Source organism: Rousettus aegyptiacus, unplaced genomic scaffold (genome assembly GCF_014176215.1).
Source record: "Rousettus aegyptiacus isolate mRouAeg1 unplaced genomic scaffold, mRouAeg1.p scaffold_m13_p_1, whole genome shotgun sequence".
In the NCBI taxonomy this organism is placed as follows: Eukaryota; Metazoa; Chordata; class Mammalia; order Chiroptera; family Pteropodidae; genus Rousettus; species Rousettus aegyptiacus.
Genome location: NW_023416284.1, coordinates 179447830 through 179467767, shown reverse-complemented (window position 1 = coordinate 179467767; position 19938 = coordinate 179447830). Strand labels below are relative to the sequence as shown.

Here is a 19938-nt window from a genome sequence, read left to right as displayed (position 1 = left end):
AAATGCTGTGCTGCAGCAAGTAAGAACGAGGATCTGCTCGTTGTTTGGCTGTGGCATTATTTCTAATGTATGTTATCAAGTGAGAAGATAAAGCAAGGCACAACCACGTGTGTAAAAAAAAGGGAACGTGAGTCTGGCAGTATATGTGTAGAATGTTTCTGTAAGGATACAAAATAAATTCATTCATAACACTGCCTCTGAGGAGAGAAGATGACGGGCCCAGGAAGGGGAGGGATAGGAGAGGAATTCTCAGTGTTATTCCCTTTGTACCTTCAGTATTTTTTATAATATGAACCTAATGCCTACTCAAAAAAAAAACGAAAATTGAAAGCATTGTCATGTACATCAGAATCCTGTTAAAAATACCACAATCTACTAGAGAACGCTTTCCTGGTTATAGCAAAGCACAAAACACTTCAGAGTTCAGCTCCAAAGATGACTGGAAGGCAAACAATCTGTATTAAAGTTACATATTCCTGGAGTTCTCATTCTAAGTACTGTGATTTTCCCTATACATAAGTATACACATAAATGCACTTTTACAACAACAAAAAGCAATATAATGAAATTAAAAAAGGAAAAGTTAAAAAATGTTCCTCCTCTTCTGCCAAAATACAGAAGTGCTAATAGTTTTGAAAGCACCCTTTGAAATGTTATACATTTGACACGTGTTTGCACGTACATGTGAAACCACTGAGAACAACAGTACCCATGCTCTTCCACATTTCATGTTTTACTTAAGCTTAGGATTCTGGTATCGGCATGTTTACCTTGTTCTTTATCACAGCTGCAAAGGTTACGAATCCACTATTCCACCTCCAGGGCAAAGCACAGGAAACCTACTTAGCTGTGGTTAAAAGTAAAATAGCCTCATTGTTTCCCTGATTGTAAAAGGACATGTGCATTGTAAATGTATATACTATATATGAAGTCTAAAAACAATAGTACCCCAAACCCCAGAGACAACTGGTGGAGAACTTACAAGAGTCTAGTGAACAGTGTCTTGTCTGTGCAGATGCCACCACCCCGAGCCACTCCCTACCCCCCACCCCCAGCCACTCCCTACCCCCTACCCCAGGGCCGTGTGCTGACAATGTTTTTATCTCCCCAGCCCCAAAGGGGAGGAAATGTAATCACTGGTAGGTAACACAGCCATTGAGCTGGCTTTGGAGCCAGACCACGCAGGTTCAACTAGGCTGAATTCCTTAAAATCTCTGAAATTCCTCAAGAATAAGATAAGGATAACAGCATGCCCCTCGTGACACACAAGAGAAATGAAGTAATAAATACAGAGCGCTTAAAGAGTGACTGGCACAAAGAGAGCCCAGTAAATGTTAGCTATCATGACCTCTGGGCTTCTTGAAACACACACAAGCGCACACACACCCATGTGCTTAACACTGTTGCATAACTGCCTTCTTCCGGCCCACCAAGGGGCTCAAGGGAAAGAGCTGAGTGCCTGGGTTACTTTTCCCACAAAAGGTGGTTCTGGAATCTATTACTTAGCCAGATCGCAGGAGAGCCAGCCCCACCTGAGGGGCTCGACCACTGATCCCGCGTCCTGCAGGGCTTGTATGTACCCAGGGAAGGACGACCCAGCCTGCTGAGCGGATGGTCCACACGGAAGCCCTTGCCTGTGCTCGTTTGAAAAAAATATGATAATAATAATTTAACTAGACCAATTTTAAAATAAACTGGCAAAAATCAACTTTCTCTGGAAACACTAACTGAATAAAAAATAATTGGGAGGATATTCCCAATAGTGACAACAAAAAACAAAATACGAAGCAGAAGTGATAAACAAAAGTGTGAAGAACCTTAGTGAAGAAAGCCTATCAATACATCCCACTACGCTCCTGAGAACAAGATGCGACACCATAAAGATGTCTGCTTAGAAATATACTGCAGTTCATCCGAAATCCCAAGGGAATTTTTTGGGAGCAATTATAAATGAACTTATCTCAGATGTACTCTGCTCACTTAAGAAAGGGCACCTGAAACATACCATGACTTCAGAAATACAAAACAAAAACAAACACAAAACAAACCCTTGATCTTTAGCACTTTAAGGCCACAAAGAAAAATCAACAGCCAAAGACCATATTAAAAATTTCAACATTTTCATATGGCAATGTAATACAAATTCCACAAAGTTTCCAAAACGGCACAAAGTACCTTTAACTATTTATTTGCCCCATGCAGTTGAAAACTATCTTCAGATTAACCTGTCTTATAAAATAAATTCCTGTTTTAGCTACTAGTCCCTTTTGTTTTATGCTAAGGAGCACAGCAAGTACACTATATTACTATACTAATTACTCTTGGATTGAGGACTCCAACGATAACTTTTAGAAAAAAAAATACATTATCTCATAAAATTGAAGAGAGACAGTTTTCACAATCTATCAAAATATTCTAGAATACTCAGTGGCTTCAAGTGCCTCATATGGACTGAAACGTCCCCTAAATTCATATTTCTCAAACAATACAAAGGTTCTCAGAAGGCTCCCTTGTGTGCCGGGGAGAGGCACTGGAAAGGGGATCCAAGCCATAGAGCAGTCTGCATTGCTGCTTGGGGACCTTGAGGATAAACTGTGAAACACTGAACATATGCAAAACGGCAGAAACAAACCTGCGCCCTGGAACTCAGCAGCATTTTCCTAGTACGACGTGAATCGGCTGAGGCCTTATAAGGATAAAACTATTAAAAGATGGAACCAAGGACGCTACGGTATGAACAAAATAAAAAGAGAAAAACTAGTACCTTAAATGAATAAGTGACATATCAAAATCCAGCAGTTAAAACAACTAAATTCATCAAAATCAAACAGCAGAAGTCAGTGGAGTAACTGATATTAGACTTGCCCTCTTGCTGCATATGGCTATAAAACTGGACGAAATACCTGAAACAGCAGTCTTTTCTTAATGGCGCAGGGTGGCCATCATAACCATGAATTAGTGTATAAGGCAAAAGACACTGGCCATTTTCTAGGCTTCAGCTTTCACACATGAAAAATGGCAGGGTTAATCTAGATGACCTGCCAGTCACTCTGGGCCCATTAAACAATGTAACTATTTTATGTTAAAGTCTTTCAAGACTACTACTATACTTAAGTGAAATGTGATTAATATTTAACTACTCAAACTGATGCTTCTCCTTAAGATCATCTACATAAAGACACAAACAACTGTGTTATACGAGGAATACGGGTATCTGCTTCAAGCTGAACACGTGGACAAGGCCAGAACTCTTGCTGTGATTTATTGTTATCAGCAGTTCCTCTTCAGGGCAATTTCCCTTCTGGATTCATACGGCTAATATCAAACTCAGCACAGAACCACAGCTGGTTTTACTGCATCGCAAGTGCAAGGTTAAAGATACAGTAACGTAAGCCTGCCAAAGAGAATTAAGTTAGCAAAATAACACGCAATTTCAAGAGCTAACTTATTATACCAAAAAACAGAAGAATGAATCAAACTTGATTAAATGATAAGATATAAAACGAAACAGCAACCAAGAAAAGATCACAGAATGAGGGATTCACTACACGTGAAGACTGAGGAGCCAGAACAGCTCCTTGGAGGGGTCCTACCTGGACACCATCTGCGAGGCGGGAACGTATCTCTGACCAGACTTTTGCCAGCATCCCCTCCCTTTGCAGTGGACTCCTTCTGCAAACCAGTAAACTCTGGCAGAAAGGTGAAGTGGACTAAGCGTTTCCAGGCATGAGGCACTTCATCCGTCCTTAGTTTCAAAGCACCTTAAAAGGTGGTCCTACTCCATTTTGCAGGAGACACTGCAGCTCACACCAGCTACACTCATCAAGTAACTTGTCTTGAGGTGGAATGGCCAACGAGATGGAAGAATTGGAATTTTAATCCAGTTCTTTGCCCTACACCTGTGATATGTTATCCTGGAGCTGATCACGTCCTGGTCCCTTAACTGATGATCTTCCTGCCACAATCTTTCCTCTCAGCCAGTGAACTCTGCACTCTGCTGGTCGAGGCTCTCTTAATAAAACAGGCGGCATGCCACACATTGAAAATGCCTAATGACACCCTGTTACCTAGGATCCAGCTCAGATTCATTTTCTGATATTAAAGAATCCTCCATAACCTAACCCCACTGTAAAAGGCTAACCCCGCCTCCTACTCCGCAATACCAACCCCCCTGGCTCTCTTCTCTCACCTAGGAAGTCACCACTGGAGTGAGCACTGCAGAGTGCTCGCAACATTCACGCTCTCTTCTTCCCTCTTTGCTGGATAAAGCGCCACCCCCCATTTTGTAAGGTAACCCCCATGTCCAGCTCAGGGGCAGATCTTGGGCTAATTAGCCGAGGCAAGTGTTTCTCAATAGTGGGTAAGCGGAGGACAATTCCTTATATTCCTTATATTGGGACTGTCTTGCTCATCATAAGAAGTTTAACATTCCAGCAAGAAATATGGTAGACTCTGCCATAATTACAGATGATGGGTCATGTTAATTTGCCTACGGTCACAGAGCTAGAAAGCAGCAAAGGCCGCACCGCAACCCAGGACTGTCCGATGGAGAGCCTAAGTCCCTTCCAGGCCAACCAGATGGCTCCCAGCTCTGACTCAAAAAGGCACGTGCTGAACAGCTAGCTACTACTGACCACGCCAGGAGGATGTGAAAACAAGAAAGAGCCACCACCCTTAAAGGACGCTGGGAGAGAGAAATGGATACGACAGAACGTGGTGTGACAAAGCAAATGCACAAGCAGAAGAGAAGCAGAGCAGGCTGAGGACTTGCTTGTGACCAGGGAAACGGTTGGCAAGGAGGGAACAAATCAGAGAGAGCAGGGTACAGGCTACTCTGAGCCTTACCGATTTGGTCGCTCTCTCTCATTTTCCTATTGAATATGGTCTTGTACATTTGTTTTTAAAAACACTAAAACCAGGAGGGCCTCAAGGATAGAGGCTATGTCTTCACCTCTTTTATATCCTCTAAGGTAGGTAACCTAGGTAGTTACTTTAGTTGCAAATGATAATAAGCACTACATACGTATAGACTAAAGTGGAATGCCAGAAAGAGTATGTCCCTTTTTGCTGAATTAAATCTTCCACTTCAAAGGTGGAAGACTACCACAGAAACTGTAACTACGAAGCTCCCCACACTTGTAAGATCCTCTAATTTTGAAGAGCTACGATTATCACTTTCTCTGATACCACAGCACTTTAGTAAACTATGTTGTTACTTTTTAGATAATTGTCTAAGATCCATTTTCACTGAAAACGTTACAGAAGCACTTCTGATAAATCATGATATGGCACTAGGATACTGATCTACTAAAGGCAACTGATTAAGTTAAAATATTAAGGAACGAATACTGAATTCATCGCCCACCATCAATTCTCCTCAAAGCCTGAAGGATCCATGAGAAACTTACTCTAACCTAAGCAATCCCAGGTACCTCGCCACAAATCTCAACAATATGACTGATTAACAGAAGAGTATATACTGCATCCTGCAGCCCGCAGGACCAATTCACCAGGCTTACTGACGCTCTGTGTCTCTGTATGAAACGTGTGGCATGCTGAACCCTTTAGGAGGCAACTCCACAATACACAGGGCGATTCTGGTCCCACCAGGTGAATCGCATGTTTACCAAGATGTTTCTTAAACCTGCTGATGTCTGTTGTACTTTGTTGTAGCTAAGCACTTGTTTTTACATAAGCTACTCAAACAAGAATATGAAAAAAGAGTAATTGTTTCTAAGAAAACTAAGTTGACTAAGAAGCTCTGATAAAGTAAAGTTGCTAAAAAGTTTGCTGTCAAAATAAGTGTAGCTGAGAAATAGTTAAGACAAATGGGAACTAATAACTTTTAAAAATCTAGGATTCTGTATTCACAATGTTTTGAAATTATTTTTTAAATTCTTTAAAAGAAACCAAAAATGGAAATCATAGGCAATGAATTATGAGATTATTCAAGATGGATCACTGAGACCTCCAATCAGAAGTACGTACTCAAAGAAAAGACCTTCTTGGCTTTCTATCAAAGGATTGGTGAATAAATGTATATTTATGAATTTTAAGTTGATTAAGATGGTTAGTATTTCTTTTCCAATCTTCATTTACATCAACTTTTAAATCAATCGCAGGTAACACACGGAGGTGAAAAGCCAGACCACGTCTTTGCCACCCACGATGTAACAGGAGACACACGATCCCATTCTCCTCGGCTCTCGTTCCAGGCGTCCTGTGCCAGGGCCACTTGCACCGCACAGGAAGGCTTCTGAAGGGCCTCGTCCGCTGAGGACCGTGTTAAGTGCAGAAGCTGACAAGAGGCGAGCGACACACAGATCCTAAAATCTTTGGGTGTGTTAGCTACAGGCACATTACCTACGGCAAAATTTGTTTTAAAAGAACATTGGCAGATTCAAACGAATGTCAATAAATAAGTTTTTAAGTACTATTATCTAACCCTCTAGCTAAACTAGACGGCACTCTCCTTACCTTGACGCGTATCAAGCAATGAATACAGCAAGCTATTAATTCATGAATATGTTTACATTATACGCCATCAGACTGGGTATTTCAAGATTTATGAATTTATTTGTGATTTCTAAGTGGGATAACAGTAATTATTAGTACATGTTTTTAGAAAGTCTTTTTTTTAGGAGTATACATTGAAATATTTATCATTAAAAAATAGTTGTCAATGAATAATGTCTGGATATTAAATAATATTATTAAAAATGTTTTTCTGTATATACACTGAAATACGTATCATTAAATAATGTCTGGAATTATTTAATATCATTAAATGATTTTTTCAAAATAATGAAGGGGAAAATGAGAAAGGAAGGTTAGAGGAAATAAAATTGGCCAGGAATTAATAATTGTTAAGACTGGTGATATGTAGAGGGGGCTCAATGTATTGTTTTACTTTTGTCTATATTTAGAATTTTTATAAAGTTAAAATAAAAAACGTTGAATCATGCCAAACTATTTGGGCATTATCTTCAAAACCCACCACCTTGGCGGTTTTAAACACAAAGCATATAAAATTTCAAAAACATATTTCATACCTAAAAAAAAACATCACAATGAAACCAGGAAAATAAAGATTCATTGAATCTCAAAATCCTAAGCCAGGATGATAGCATTTCTTCTAAAGTCCATGAGAACACTGTGACCCAATTCCCAGTGTTTCCGTTGCTTCCTTACATTACTGTTCTCAAAACTGCTGAGGCTTCAGAAAGTTTACTCAAGACACTGCTGTAGCGAGCAGTGATCCCAACAGAAGTTGGTTGTAATTGATTAAAACATTTTTAATGTTTAAAATCTGCCATTCTGGAAATATTTTACTTATTGTATAGGTGAACACTGGTCAATAAAATGATGACAGCCACCGACAGCCATGCCACCCTGAACAAGCCCGATCCCATCTGATCTTGGAAGCTAAGTAGGGTCAGGCCTGGTTAGTACTTGGATGGGAGACCACCTAGGAAGACTAGGTGCTGTAGGCATAAAAAAAAAATTAAAAATAAGGGGTTGTAAGCTGACAACCTCCTTGCATTCTGGGAGGTCAACCAAGGGTTGCCTCACCTAAAAAAATAATAATGATAAAATAAAATGATGATAGCCAAACCAACTATTTTATAGCCCAAAGGAGCAAATGGTCTGACAGGTGTACGTATTTACTTTCAGTATATCCAGGAGACATGATCTGAAATTTTCTATCAGAATCTAAAATCCAGTATTTAAAAATTTTTAAATTTCATTTTAAACAAAAAGAAGAAAAAAAGGAAATTTTGTTTAAAAATTATTTTCTGCTGACCTGACTGTGCTATTCCTTATACATAAAAAGACAGTCTATATCAACCCTTTTGCAGCTCTTGAGCTGATTGGCTTAAATGTGACTTTAGTGTAACTTTAATTATATACAATCAATCGAGTTTCAAGAAGGGATGAAATAAGACTTATGCCTGATAAAAAAAGCAAAGGAAGGATTGCCTCCCCAGTTCGCTTTGGCCCATAAAAGCAAAATCAACTCTTAAAAAAGAGAGAGAGAGAAGAAAGAAACGAGTCAGTTTATGTCTGTTGAAAACCCTCCAATGGTTTTGCATCTCACTCAAAATAAATGCCAAACCCTTATCATCGACCCTAACTTTCTATGACCTGAGGGATCATGCTACTCTTGCCTGGGCTGGACTACACTGATGCGCAGATTACAGACAGGAGAAGGGATGGTCGAGCAGGCATGCTCCTGCCTGAGGGCAATGCTCTTTCCTTAAAGTTCCAAATGAGCAGCTCCCTCCCCTCCTTCAAGTCTTGATTTGAAGGTCACCTTCCTAGGGAGGCCTCCTCAGTCACCCCATCTAACTTTCTGTGTGCACGCAGCGCACACGCCACACACACACCTTAACACATTCTCTTTTCTTTCCCAGCCGTATTTTTCTCCTTACCTTATTTTTCTCTTTATTGACCTTATTTATTGCCATCTCCTCCACCAGAATGCAAGGTCCATGAGAACAGGGATTTTTACCTTAGTGCAAGGACTTTAAAATTATATGTAATGCTTCAGCAGTTTCTGGCCCACAGCAGGTACTCAACAATTTACTGAAGGAACAACATGATGATCCAATGAAACGTGCTGTGAATTTGGTAAACGGACCTGCTAAACACATGTTGGTATTATATCAAAGATTTTCTAGCAATGCCAATATACTGTTTAATCTCATTCATACTTGGCATCCATGCCTCTAACATTCTGCATTGTTTTTATCTTGTTTTGATGAATGATCAGTAATTTACCAGAATCAACAAGACACACCTTGGCAATGGTAAAAAGAATCAAACTCAAATTGCCAGACACCCAGATTTGGGAAACTGGGTTAATAGAGTTTTGGATAAGAAGCAGAACAAAAAGTTCATCGCCTCCACAAGAGTAATTTGAAATTAGAAAAACTGGGGTCTAACAGATCGCAGTTTTTAGTTTACTACATAATAACATGAATAACACCACCCAACCAAAATAACTATCCGCTGCTAGAAGCCAGACACTGGTATGCCCTTTTAATAAACTTTTACTTATTCCTTGAGACAATTTGGTAGAGATACTATTTTTGAAATGTTACTTTTTCATCTTTAGGGGTGTTTTCTCCTTATGTTTTCAACCCCACCCCCACTCCCAAACCAGCGTTGCTCACTGCCTCCGGGGAGGGATGCGACACAGCAGACCGCAAGGCGACTAAAAGTCTTCCTGCCTGTGGGCGCCAAGGTCCCTACCAGAGGAGAGCTCCAGGCGTGGACGAAGTCTTTGCAAAAGGGGGAGGAGGCAAGGCTGCTTCTCCCGCCCACACCCCGCCCTCACCTCCACTCTTAAAGCGGGGAAGAGCTGACAGTGGGAAAGCGCAGAGCCCAGGGACGATGGTGACAGCCGGTGACAGGCAGAGAGAAGAACCTTCTCCCTGGTTCCAAAACTCCAGTGAGACAGCAAATGGACAGGAAGGGGGAAACAGCCACTTGCAGCGTTAGGACAGACCGTATCTGAGATTTGCAGACAACTGCGCCCTCTTAGAGCACCGCAACAGTGAAACAGTTCCCGTCCCCTCAGGCACCGCACAGAACCTGCGAAAGGCACTACCGAACCAGGGCTGCGGGCAAGAGCACCTAACACGCCTTCGGACCGATAGAGTCCCACGCCAATCAATGCAGTTATTCGAAGGTCCGAGGAGACTAGTTTGGGGACCATACTTTCCATTTTGGGGACTATATTCAATTCTTTTCTCTGGCTCTCACAAACATTTGTCGTTTTACTTCTTTGAGGCGTCTAAGTGGGAAAATAGAAAAGCTGAATCTGATGAAATTCGAATTCTTCAAAATTAAGTATAGGTCAATACTATGCAATAAGATTAAAAAAAAACACCTGGATTTATAAAAATACCATAGATTATCTAAATTACAAAGTAATTTAAAAGCAGGGTTTACATAATAATCCCCCTAGTGAATTAAAAATTGTCAGCATTATACAACTACTTTAGAAATGTATACAATGCAAATAAATCTGGACTGATTACTGTGAACTATGATGATATATACAAAATTGCAGGGCATGTTTTCTGGCTAACTAGAAAGCAACAGGAGCAATAATTATCAGCCCTAGTCACCTCACCACCTTAATCAGAGGCGCTAATAGTGTTAAGTCATTCTGTACATAATACAAATGACCGAAAGTTACTGAAAACCACAGTTGATGAGAAACGAACAGCTTTTATTTGAGACTATTTTATGAATCCTTTGATTCCCAGCATCACCTGGACCCTGCTAGAATGAAGAGTCCTTTAAGTAAAAAGCGACATTCACTGCACTCAGCTAGTGCCCGCCCACTCCAGAGTGCCCAGACTCCAGGGGAGAAGCTGAGCACAGAACTCAGATTTACTTTTCTTTTTCCATCTTCCACAAATGTGGTCCTCAAAGTGTGGTCCCAGACCAGCAGCATCAGCATCAGCTGGAAACTGGTAGAAATACATGTTCTAGGCTCCACCTCCAGAATCAGAAAGTCTGGGGGTAAAGCCCAGCAATTTGTGATTTGACAAGCTCTCTGGGTGGGGACTGGGATGCAGATCCACCATGAAAACTCAGGAGACATGACTGTCCCCCAGAAAATACTGATGTGCTTTAGTAAGAGTCTAACTTCTCTCTTAGATGGGAGCTTGTTTCAATTTTCACAATCTTTCTTTATAGCAGTGACTCCTACTGAGTCAGGGGAAAGGTAAAGTTTGCGGGAAGATATTTAATACTTGGCATTTTAGAGAACACCTGTGACTTTTATATAAAAACTGCAGGAAGAATGAGATGTTTTTACTTATAAAAAGGGGGGATGGATTTTAAAGTAGTATGGACATAGTAATAAAGACTAGAACCAGAAGCAGCTTTAAATATCAGAATTTTAAAAAACAATCTCCATGTTTTTGGTATCGTCTTGGCTTTAAATGATTAAGACGGATCTATCTAGAATAACTACAGACCTTAGTTGTCTAAAGACCACTGATTTTCTAGCTCTGAGTTTTTTTGGTTCTAAGCACACTGAATACGCTTAATTTATTGCTAACAGTAATCACAGGACAAAGTCAGTCTGACATATCAACAAAAAGGCTGCAAAAATCTTAAACTCTTGACTCTCATCTCATGAAGGTGGGGAGGGTACAGACGAGCTAAAAACTGCTGGGGCCTCACAAAGGCTTAACTGCTCTGCTTCCTCTCAGCTCCTAAGAGAAAGGGTGCAGAGAGGCAGGTAAAATTACAAACGTATTTAGGATGCAACAATTTTTAAGACTTTCAGGTTCAGTGCTGGTTGTTAGAGTAAGTTTGTTTTAAAATTTAAAAAACAATCGTTTTCCCCTTTGGAAGACATAAAAAATATGGTGTTTAAGGAGGTAAAATAAATTTCTAAGTTTCTATGTATAATCCTGAATGCATTTTTCTAGTGATGTGCCACTTACTATTTATAAGCATTAATTAAAAACATTTTTTTTCATCTTAGTATAACTTAAAATAAATTAATGGAAGATGGGTAAGTCTGTGAATCTGCTTTAGGGGCCTGCCTAACAACAATAAATTTTTAAATTTAAAAAAGTTATCTTGTTTTCTTCCTTATTGCAAAAACAATAAATATTCATTTTTCAAAATCCTGAGAATACAAAGCAGTATAAAAGATGAAAAAGAAGATGCTAGGTGCAGCCACCAGGAGCTAGACAACTATTAACACTCGTACCTACATTTTCAAGTCCTCTTCTGTGAATCTGCATTAGAGAGTACATTTAAACTGGCATTTAACTGGCACAATTTAAATAACTCATTAATTTCTGACTGTCAATTCTCTTAGGCAAGGATTCAGATCCTGTCATCCTTACTTCCAGCATGAGAGAGGCACAAATGCCTGCTGAACTCAGTATCTGCGACCTTACGAGACAAAGACTGGACTTGGCAGACTGTCAAGGTGTACTATGTATTATTACAGTGACTAATGTGACAGAAAAAGGGTTAAAACTCACTCAGTGAATTAAAGAAAAGAAACCTTTCCAGACTCCGCTCCTCTGAAAGCCTTGTGGGCTGGAGAAGGTGTGACTGCGCCCAATGGGAACTCAGATCTCTCCAGGACACTACGGCTTTGGGACCATGTTCTTGAGGGCAAGGACAAAGCCTTTGAGATGACGCCCATCGTGGAGCACAGGACCTGGCACTGAGCTCAGAGTTCAAATGGAGTCCATGAAAGATGAGTGACAGTTCCCAGAATAAAGCTGCATTTTTCACCCTCATTAACTCCACCCTAAAGTTCTACGTCTCTTTGACTAACGAACAATCACAAACAGGTAACTTCTGCATCCTGTCTCTGCAGGTAATACTACTATATGACTCAATTTTCAGAAACTAAAAATAGCTTAGAAAAATTGAGTCATACTGAATAACATCCTTAAGCACTGTATTTACAATGCCTAAAAATGATTAAGTGTGCTAAATCTATCATGTGTTTTTAACAGTCAAAGGGGGCGGGGTGAGGAAAAAAGCTCCAATTGGAAAGTAAAATGTCTACAGTCTGTCATTTGGATTGCTTGACTTAAGGTGTGGTTTGGACTTAAATGCTTAATGACTTTGCTTTTTCACCTTTTTCCCTCCAAAGACTGGGTTAACCCTTTGAGTGGGCATATTCCACGCACACATTCCATTCCTTCCCTTCACAGTGTTACAAAGAAGCTCTGACTTGGACTTTGTTCTGGCAAACGTGGCAGGCCGAAACCCCTAACCACCACCAAACTGAAACACTTAAGTGCTGAATAAAACACTAAAAGCAAAAAAGAAACACCTTTTAAAACACACTGCTGAGTCAGCACAAAAGGAACCAATCTAGAGAGATCGTAGAAGTGAGAGCAGAAACCCCGGGAGTCTCCTCCAAACTCTGGAGACCCTGACTTTGAGTCTGTGCTCTGAAGGGTGTACTGGGGGAGGGCAGGACTCCTGTACTGGGCTAGAGGCTGAGACCCCAAGAGGACCTCAACATAGGGTAGAAGAGCCTCTAACGGCGAGGAAACTTATCATCATTGACACAGGGTAGAGGAATGTTGGAAACTTGCCCTTGAGATATGAGCTCCATGTTGATGCTACCCAGCAAGGCCAAAAAAATATGAAGCCAGGAATTAAAGTCAGAATGACCCCGAAGATGCAGTGCCCCCAGGAGACTGGCATAAGCAAAGACAAACTCTCTTTGGAGGACCATAACTTCATCTTAGGTAACAAAATTCCTTAGACAAAATTCCAAAGATAATGAGTAACTCACAGAAAAAATAAAAATACACAAGAAAACAACGTACCATGAGTGAGAATGAGCAAAAACAGATGGCCAAATTAGACTTCGGATATTAGAATTAACAGATACAAACCATAAATGTTAATTATGCTTAAGAGAAGCTTCGAAATATGAAGAAAGAATGAGACGATAAAGAATGACCGAGCAGATTTGAAACAGAACCAAATACAATTTCTAAAAATAGAATATAACTAAAAAGTAAAGGTATGGATAAAAGAGCAGATTAAGCCTTACTAAAAAAACCAGAGAACTGAAAGAGCCAGAGAAATAACCCAGAATGCAGCACAAAGAGCACACGACAGGTTGAGCCAGGAAGGAGACGTCTGCTGGATCTTTCCAAGCTAATTAGAGTTCCAGAAAGAGAGAATGGGGAAGAGGCAATACTCCTGAAATAATAATCGCTGGGAATTTTCTACAACTGTACTCCCTAATACAGCAGCCATTAACCACATGTGGCTACTTAAATTAAAATTGAACAGCTCCCTCGGTCACACTCACCACATTTCAAATTCTCACGAGCCACGTGTGGCAGGCGGCACCAGCGGGACTGCAACGGCACAGAAAGGGCTACTGGGCTGCACTGTGCTGGAGCTACTTTCCGAAAGACCCCGCCACCCATGAAACCCCAAGCTGCGTGCGTAAAATCCACCCGCGGACACACTACCGTGAGACTGCCAAATACTAATGACAGAGGTCTTAAAAACAGAGAGAGGGAAGAGTCAGACCATCTAGAAAACAATGTCGGATGGCGAATTTCTCAGCAGTAACTCCGAAAGCCAGTAGAAAACAGGAAAAACACCTTCAAATATGCCAAGAGAAAATACCGTCAACCTAGAACTCTGTACCTAGGAAACTATGGTTCAAGAAAGGGCAAAATACATCTGTGCACATAAGGGATTTACCAACAACAAACCTGCCCTACCGAAAATTCCAAAGAATTCATTTTAAGCAGAACGAAAATCATCCCACAAAAGACTGGAATGTAAGAAGGAATAGTAAGCGAAGGTGCACTAAAATGTGATGAAATCTAAATAAACATTACTGCACAAAAAATAAAAACGTCTCATTTGTGGTGGAAAAGACAGAATTCAAATACTGGGCAAAAACTGACTATCCTGTGGGAGACGATTGGAGTTAAACATCCAAAGGTCTTTTTTACCCTCAGGAGGAGGGTAATAATATTGAGTAATTTCAGACTTTAACTTAGAAATGGTAACATACATGCTTATGATAACCACTGGGAAAAAGCCAACATATAGGACAAACCTTCCAAAGAGTTGGGGGGCGGGGGGGGGGGCTGTAAAATAAATAGAAAGGAGAGCCTAAATTAATCTATAAGATGGTAGCCAGAAATTCAAACACATTGGTGAACACAAATAAAAACAGAGAAAATTCTCTAACCACAAAGATAGCCAGACTAGATAAAAAGGTAAAATTCAGCTGCAGGCTTTTATATGCTAGACAAATATTTACCAAAAGAAAACTAGTAAACCCACATTAAATGAAATGTCCTTTAAGAAAAAAATGCACCATGAAGAGTGTCACTTCATAACGATAAAAAGTTCAAGTCACCTGGAAGATAATACCAATTCTAAACACAAAACTATCCACCTTTTAACATGTCTCTCAAGTAGACAAAGGGTCAGTTAGATCCCAGATCAAGTAGAGTTAGTAAAGATACAGATGTGAACAAGACAATAAGTTTAATCTAATGGACACATATGGAACACACACACGTATCAATTAGGCAATGTGCATGTGTGTGTATGTATGTATGTATGTGTGTATGTGTGTCTGTGTATGTGTGTGTGTGTATATGTGAATGTGTGTGTGTATATATATATATATATATATATACATATATATATTTTATGCACGGGTGGAACGTTTCTGACTACATGCTAGGTACAAAATTAGCCTGAACAAATTTTCAGGTATAGTGTTAGTAGCAATCACATTCTCTGATCACAATGAAATTAAGTTAGAAATCATTAAAAAAAGATAAACAAGACAACCCTATACTTTAAAAAATTAAACACACCTCTAACAACTCATGGATTAAGATAAATCTTTACAAAGTCTCAGAAGTACGAAGCTCATTCCAGTTAACCCTAAAACATAAGAACCAGTTTCTCATGTAATCATTAGTAAAACTGAATTACTCTATTTAAAAGACATTGCTAATACCTAGGCTGTAGATGTGTATTTTCCACTGTGCACGTATACTTACAAAGTTTACCAAAACGCACAATTAAACGAATGAAAGCTTACAGGTGCAGATAAAGAGTTTTCCTTAAAAGTCACTTATTTCACTGGAACATCTTTTTGCTTTTTCAAACTGGAGAGGGAAGAATTGAAGCAAGAAAATTCAACATTCATTCATATAATAATAGCTTATCAAGAGCTTCACTTCTGTGCTGGTCACAGAGGATGCAAAGGTGATCAAACACACATACACAGTCCCAGCCTCCTGGAGCTGACAGCTTCCTAAAGGAGACAGTCACAGGTCACAGAAATACACCTGAAATGATAGTTGGGACATTTGTGACCCAGTAACAAAGATCGGGGAGATCAGGAAGGTTTTCCAGATGAAGTGGTACTTTGAGCTGAGACATAATGTGTAAAAAGAAGCCACCTGGAGGAAGAGGCCAAAGAACAGCATTCTAGAAAAGAAAGGAACAGCACATGCAAAATCATAAAGTGTCAGGTGGGCAATCAAAGTAAAACTATAATTTTCAGATAGTCAATATAAAATTCTGCAGAAAACTGCAAAATTTTAATGCTTTCTAATCTATCCCTTCTTTAATAAGAAATTGGTTTACCTTTGTGCTGTCATAGAATCTTTCTTTGACTATACAAAAGATGTCTAGATATTCTATTTAGTAAGAGTTTAAAAAATGTTAGTGTTACACAAAATTGAATGGTTAGCATTTTCCATACTTTTTTTTAAAAAAAGACAACTGAGACCAACTTTAATCCTTAAGGCTCTTTAGAAAGATATTTCTATTCTTTTTTTCAGATATATAGGTTTTTGCTCAGGAGAGATTACAAAGTATGTTTTCTGAACTGTTCTTATGAATATTTATCATGCAACAGTCCTGAGAAATTCACTCATTTCCTATCAGTATTTCTACATTCCACACTCAACTTAATTTCACCAGACAAGCAGTATAACACAAATGTGTAACTTTAGCCATTGAAACTGGAAAGGTTAAAAAAAAAAAAAAGCATCAGGGACTCCTAGATACTTGCAATAATGATGACTCTAACAGTGACTACGTAAGCACAAAAGGATCCAAATTAGTTACCAAAGGTTAACTCTGACATGGGAATCACAGCTAAGTTATACAGCTACGGATTAACTTCCATTAACGATTTTATTTTCCTTTTGTTATATGTGGGGGGAAAAAAATTTGTTTCCCAAGATTTAATAAATAAAATTTGATTTACTAGTAAGTTCATCATATGACTGTGTCAAAATATAACCTTTTGAGGCTTCTAACAGCAGTCAAGACTACACACTCATATTAGCCTTTCTCCTTATTTGTTAAATGAGCCCTGCCTGGCTTGAGTGACATATGCATATATTCACAACTAAGTTCAGCACTCTACTGAGTAATGATTAGAATGGAAGAACAGATAAGCCCTTTAAAAGATGCAGTTAATGATTAACTTTCCTTGGCAGTGGAGAGGTGCCCGATTTACGTTTTTATTCTAAAAGATAATTTCTATTGGAGTACACCAGAGGAGTTTTTAAAAGGTCATGAAGTTCAAAAATAACTGCATCTTCAAGAAAACATATAAGAATACATAAGAAAATCAGATCTAAAAGAACCAAAGCTATTCCCTGGTAAATTCAACAGGAAACCCAACAATGTCTAAAATATTAAGATACTGCGTTTATTTGTCTTCACTTAATGCTTGCAGCAAGAGCCTGAGTGCCACAAGTCTTAAATTTTATAAAAAGTCAGATATTGTTACTAAAAAGTACATGCTCCCCATCTACCCAATTAAAGAAAAGAAAAAGCCCACAACACGCAGATGTTGATGTGGGGAAACAGCATGGACTTTATTCTCAGGAACAATTTAAATGAGACTCCGGTTTGATAGGAGAATCATCGGGAAACAGGAAAACCAGAAAACTGAGGAAGGGTCCTCTTTTAATAAGTGCGTCTTTGCTTCTCCTTGTTTAAAAAATGGAAATACTTTGTCACTATGTTAACATGGAAATGAGTCCCATGTGGAATAATGATTAGAAAGGTCAAAGAAACTAAGAGCCAGTGTTATTGGAATCTGCCTTCAGAATAGTGTAGACAATCAAGTCAGAATTGCTGACACATGCTTCAAGGCTTGTGTTTAGCAATGATATATGCAATTCAAGTTTAGTACAAGAACTACCATCTTTTTCGATTTTGTGGAAAAACTAAGTTAGGTGTAACTATCAAATAGATTTTTCATTATGCACACCCATGCCAACTACTAAGCCTGGTCCCACCACTTAAAAGGACAATACTGGCAACATGCATTAGTAGGTCAGAGTGTGAAATACCACAGCACTGACCACCTCTGAATAGGTAGCTACCACAAACAGCTTTTAAGGTTGCAAGGTGAGTGAGTGTGAAATAAGACCGTGTGACTGGAAATTCCTGGAATGTTTGTCAACAAACCTTAAAATCAAATTTCCTTAGACATCCTTGGCTTGAGCTCAGTTTTGTTTTTAAAAAGATCGACACAAAATTATATATGTTAAAAAGGTACCAAGCTATATCACACCTGATGAAACCAAGGAAGAACATAGCGAATAATATATTAACGAGAAGGTAATTATTTCAGTAACAGCCAGAGATAGGTTCTCTGGAGAATTCCTATTTAAAATATATATATATAAACACTGCACCTAAACAGATTCTGGGCACAGAATTTAACAGACTGGAATGACATCAAACAATCTGATCTTTCAAAGGAACTTTTACACTGCTTACCATTTTCTAAGTTACTTCTCTACCAAAAACAAAACCCCAACGACTACAAAAATGTAAGGTTTTCACCAACCCAATAGAAGCTTCGAGATTTCAAACAAAATATGGAAGAGAGCACTGATCTTAACAAAGGTGACAGTATAAAAAACTATTTGCCTAAGTCACTCCATTCCTCCAACCACAAGACTAGCGCCTAGAGGGGTCTCCCACCTCAAGTCTTTATTCAGTGATCGAGGCTTTCCTAATTCACATCGAGAACTAAAGACGCCTCAGGAAAGGGATCGGGGAAGGGTGGCTTCTACAGACGCTGGTGGCAGAGTGACCGGTAATTCCTCGCACAATACCCTAAAATAAGCCCAGCACCACTGCTGGCCAATTACCAAACACGAAATCAAAGTTCCACCACGTAATTGGGGCCTAGGCCTTTTTCAGGCGAATGAGTTATTGAAAGTACAGTCATTTCCCTCTTTGTATTTTAATCACGCTGGAAATACCATTCAAACTGAAAAGGTAGCAAAACAAAAGAAAAAGAGAAAAACAAGAAAAATGAAGGAAGGGGAAGCGCGGGGCGTTCAATTTTTGTTTTCCCTCCCCAGGGGCTCTCTCGCTCGCGGGCCTGAATGTAAAACGCCGGGTCTTCTCGCCGGGGGTCGGGCCCCCCAAAAGCGGCCGGCGAGCCGGGGGCCCACCCCCGGGCGGGGGGAGGGGACGCTCTCTCCGCGGCGGCCGGACGTGTGCGACGGGGAGTGGACACCACTCCGGACACCACCAGGGGCCCCCGAGGGCCGGGGCGGCCCCTCCGAGCGAGCCGGGGGCCGCGGGAACTTTCCGTCCCCCCGGCCGGGCCGCAGCCCACGCTCCGGCGCAAACTTTGCAGGAGGCGCCGCTCCCGTCCGGGGTCCCGCCCCGCGACCCTCCCGCGCCTCCAGCCGGGCCCCCGAAAGCCCCGGCGCCGCGGGCCGCCCCTCGTCGGCCTCGTCGGCGGCACCGCCGCCCGCGCCCCCGGCCCGGACGCCCCCAGCGCCGCCGCGGGGCCGCCGGGGCCTGCGCCGCGCGCCCCTCACCTTCGTGGCCATGGCGGTCGGATCGGCGGCCGCGGACGGCCGGCTCCTGTCGCGCGCCGCGCTGTGGGCCGGCGGCGGGTCGGCGACGGGGAGCGCGGCTACGGCTGGGCCCCGGCGCGGCGGCGGCGGCAGCTGCGCCTCGGCCCCGAGTCTGGGCGCTCGGCGACTCCAGCCGCCGCCCGCTCCTGCAGTTCCTGAAACTCCCCGGCTGCGCGGCCCCCGCCCCCGAGCCTCCCATTTACCGCGGCGCGCGCGGCGCGGCCGGCGGAAGCGCGCCCGGTGCCCTCGGCCGGCCCGGCCTCCGCGCCCACTTTCCGCCCCCGCCCCCGCCCCGGGCCGCGCCGCCCGGCGCCCTTTGTTCCCGAGCGCGGGGCCGCAGTCGGGGTCGGCGCCCGGGTCACGGCCCCCCGGCCGCCGCGGGAACGTTGGGGGCGGCGAGGGCGCCGTGCGGGGACGTGGGGACCCGAGGCCCGACCGGCCGCTCGCGACCGCGCCGCGCACGGCGGCCGAAGTTCGGCGGCGCGAGGCTGACTCTGCGTCCCCCGGCCGGACACGGGTGGCC

The 19938-nt window shown here is 41.6% G+C and overlaps 1 protein-coding gene and 1 pseudogene across 1 annotated transcript in view; one reads left to right on the top strand and one right to left on the bottom strand.

The window, feature by feature from the left end:
- Positions 1-19600, bottom strand: part of SNX9 (sorting nexin 9) — a 79538-nt gene extending 59938 nt beyond the window's left edge. Inside the window, exon 1 of the mRNA XM_016162796.2 lies at positions 19377-19600. Coding sequence (XP_016018282.1) covers positions 19377-19388 — 12 coding nt within the window. The 5' untranslated portion in view covers positions 19389-19600. The remainder of the gene's footprint in view (positions 1-19376) is intronic.
- LOC118606149 lies at positions 7375-7493 on the top strand (annotated as a pseudogene).
- Positions 19601-19938: the final 338 nt, after the last annotated feature.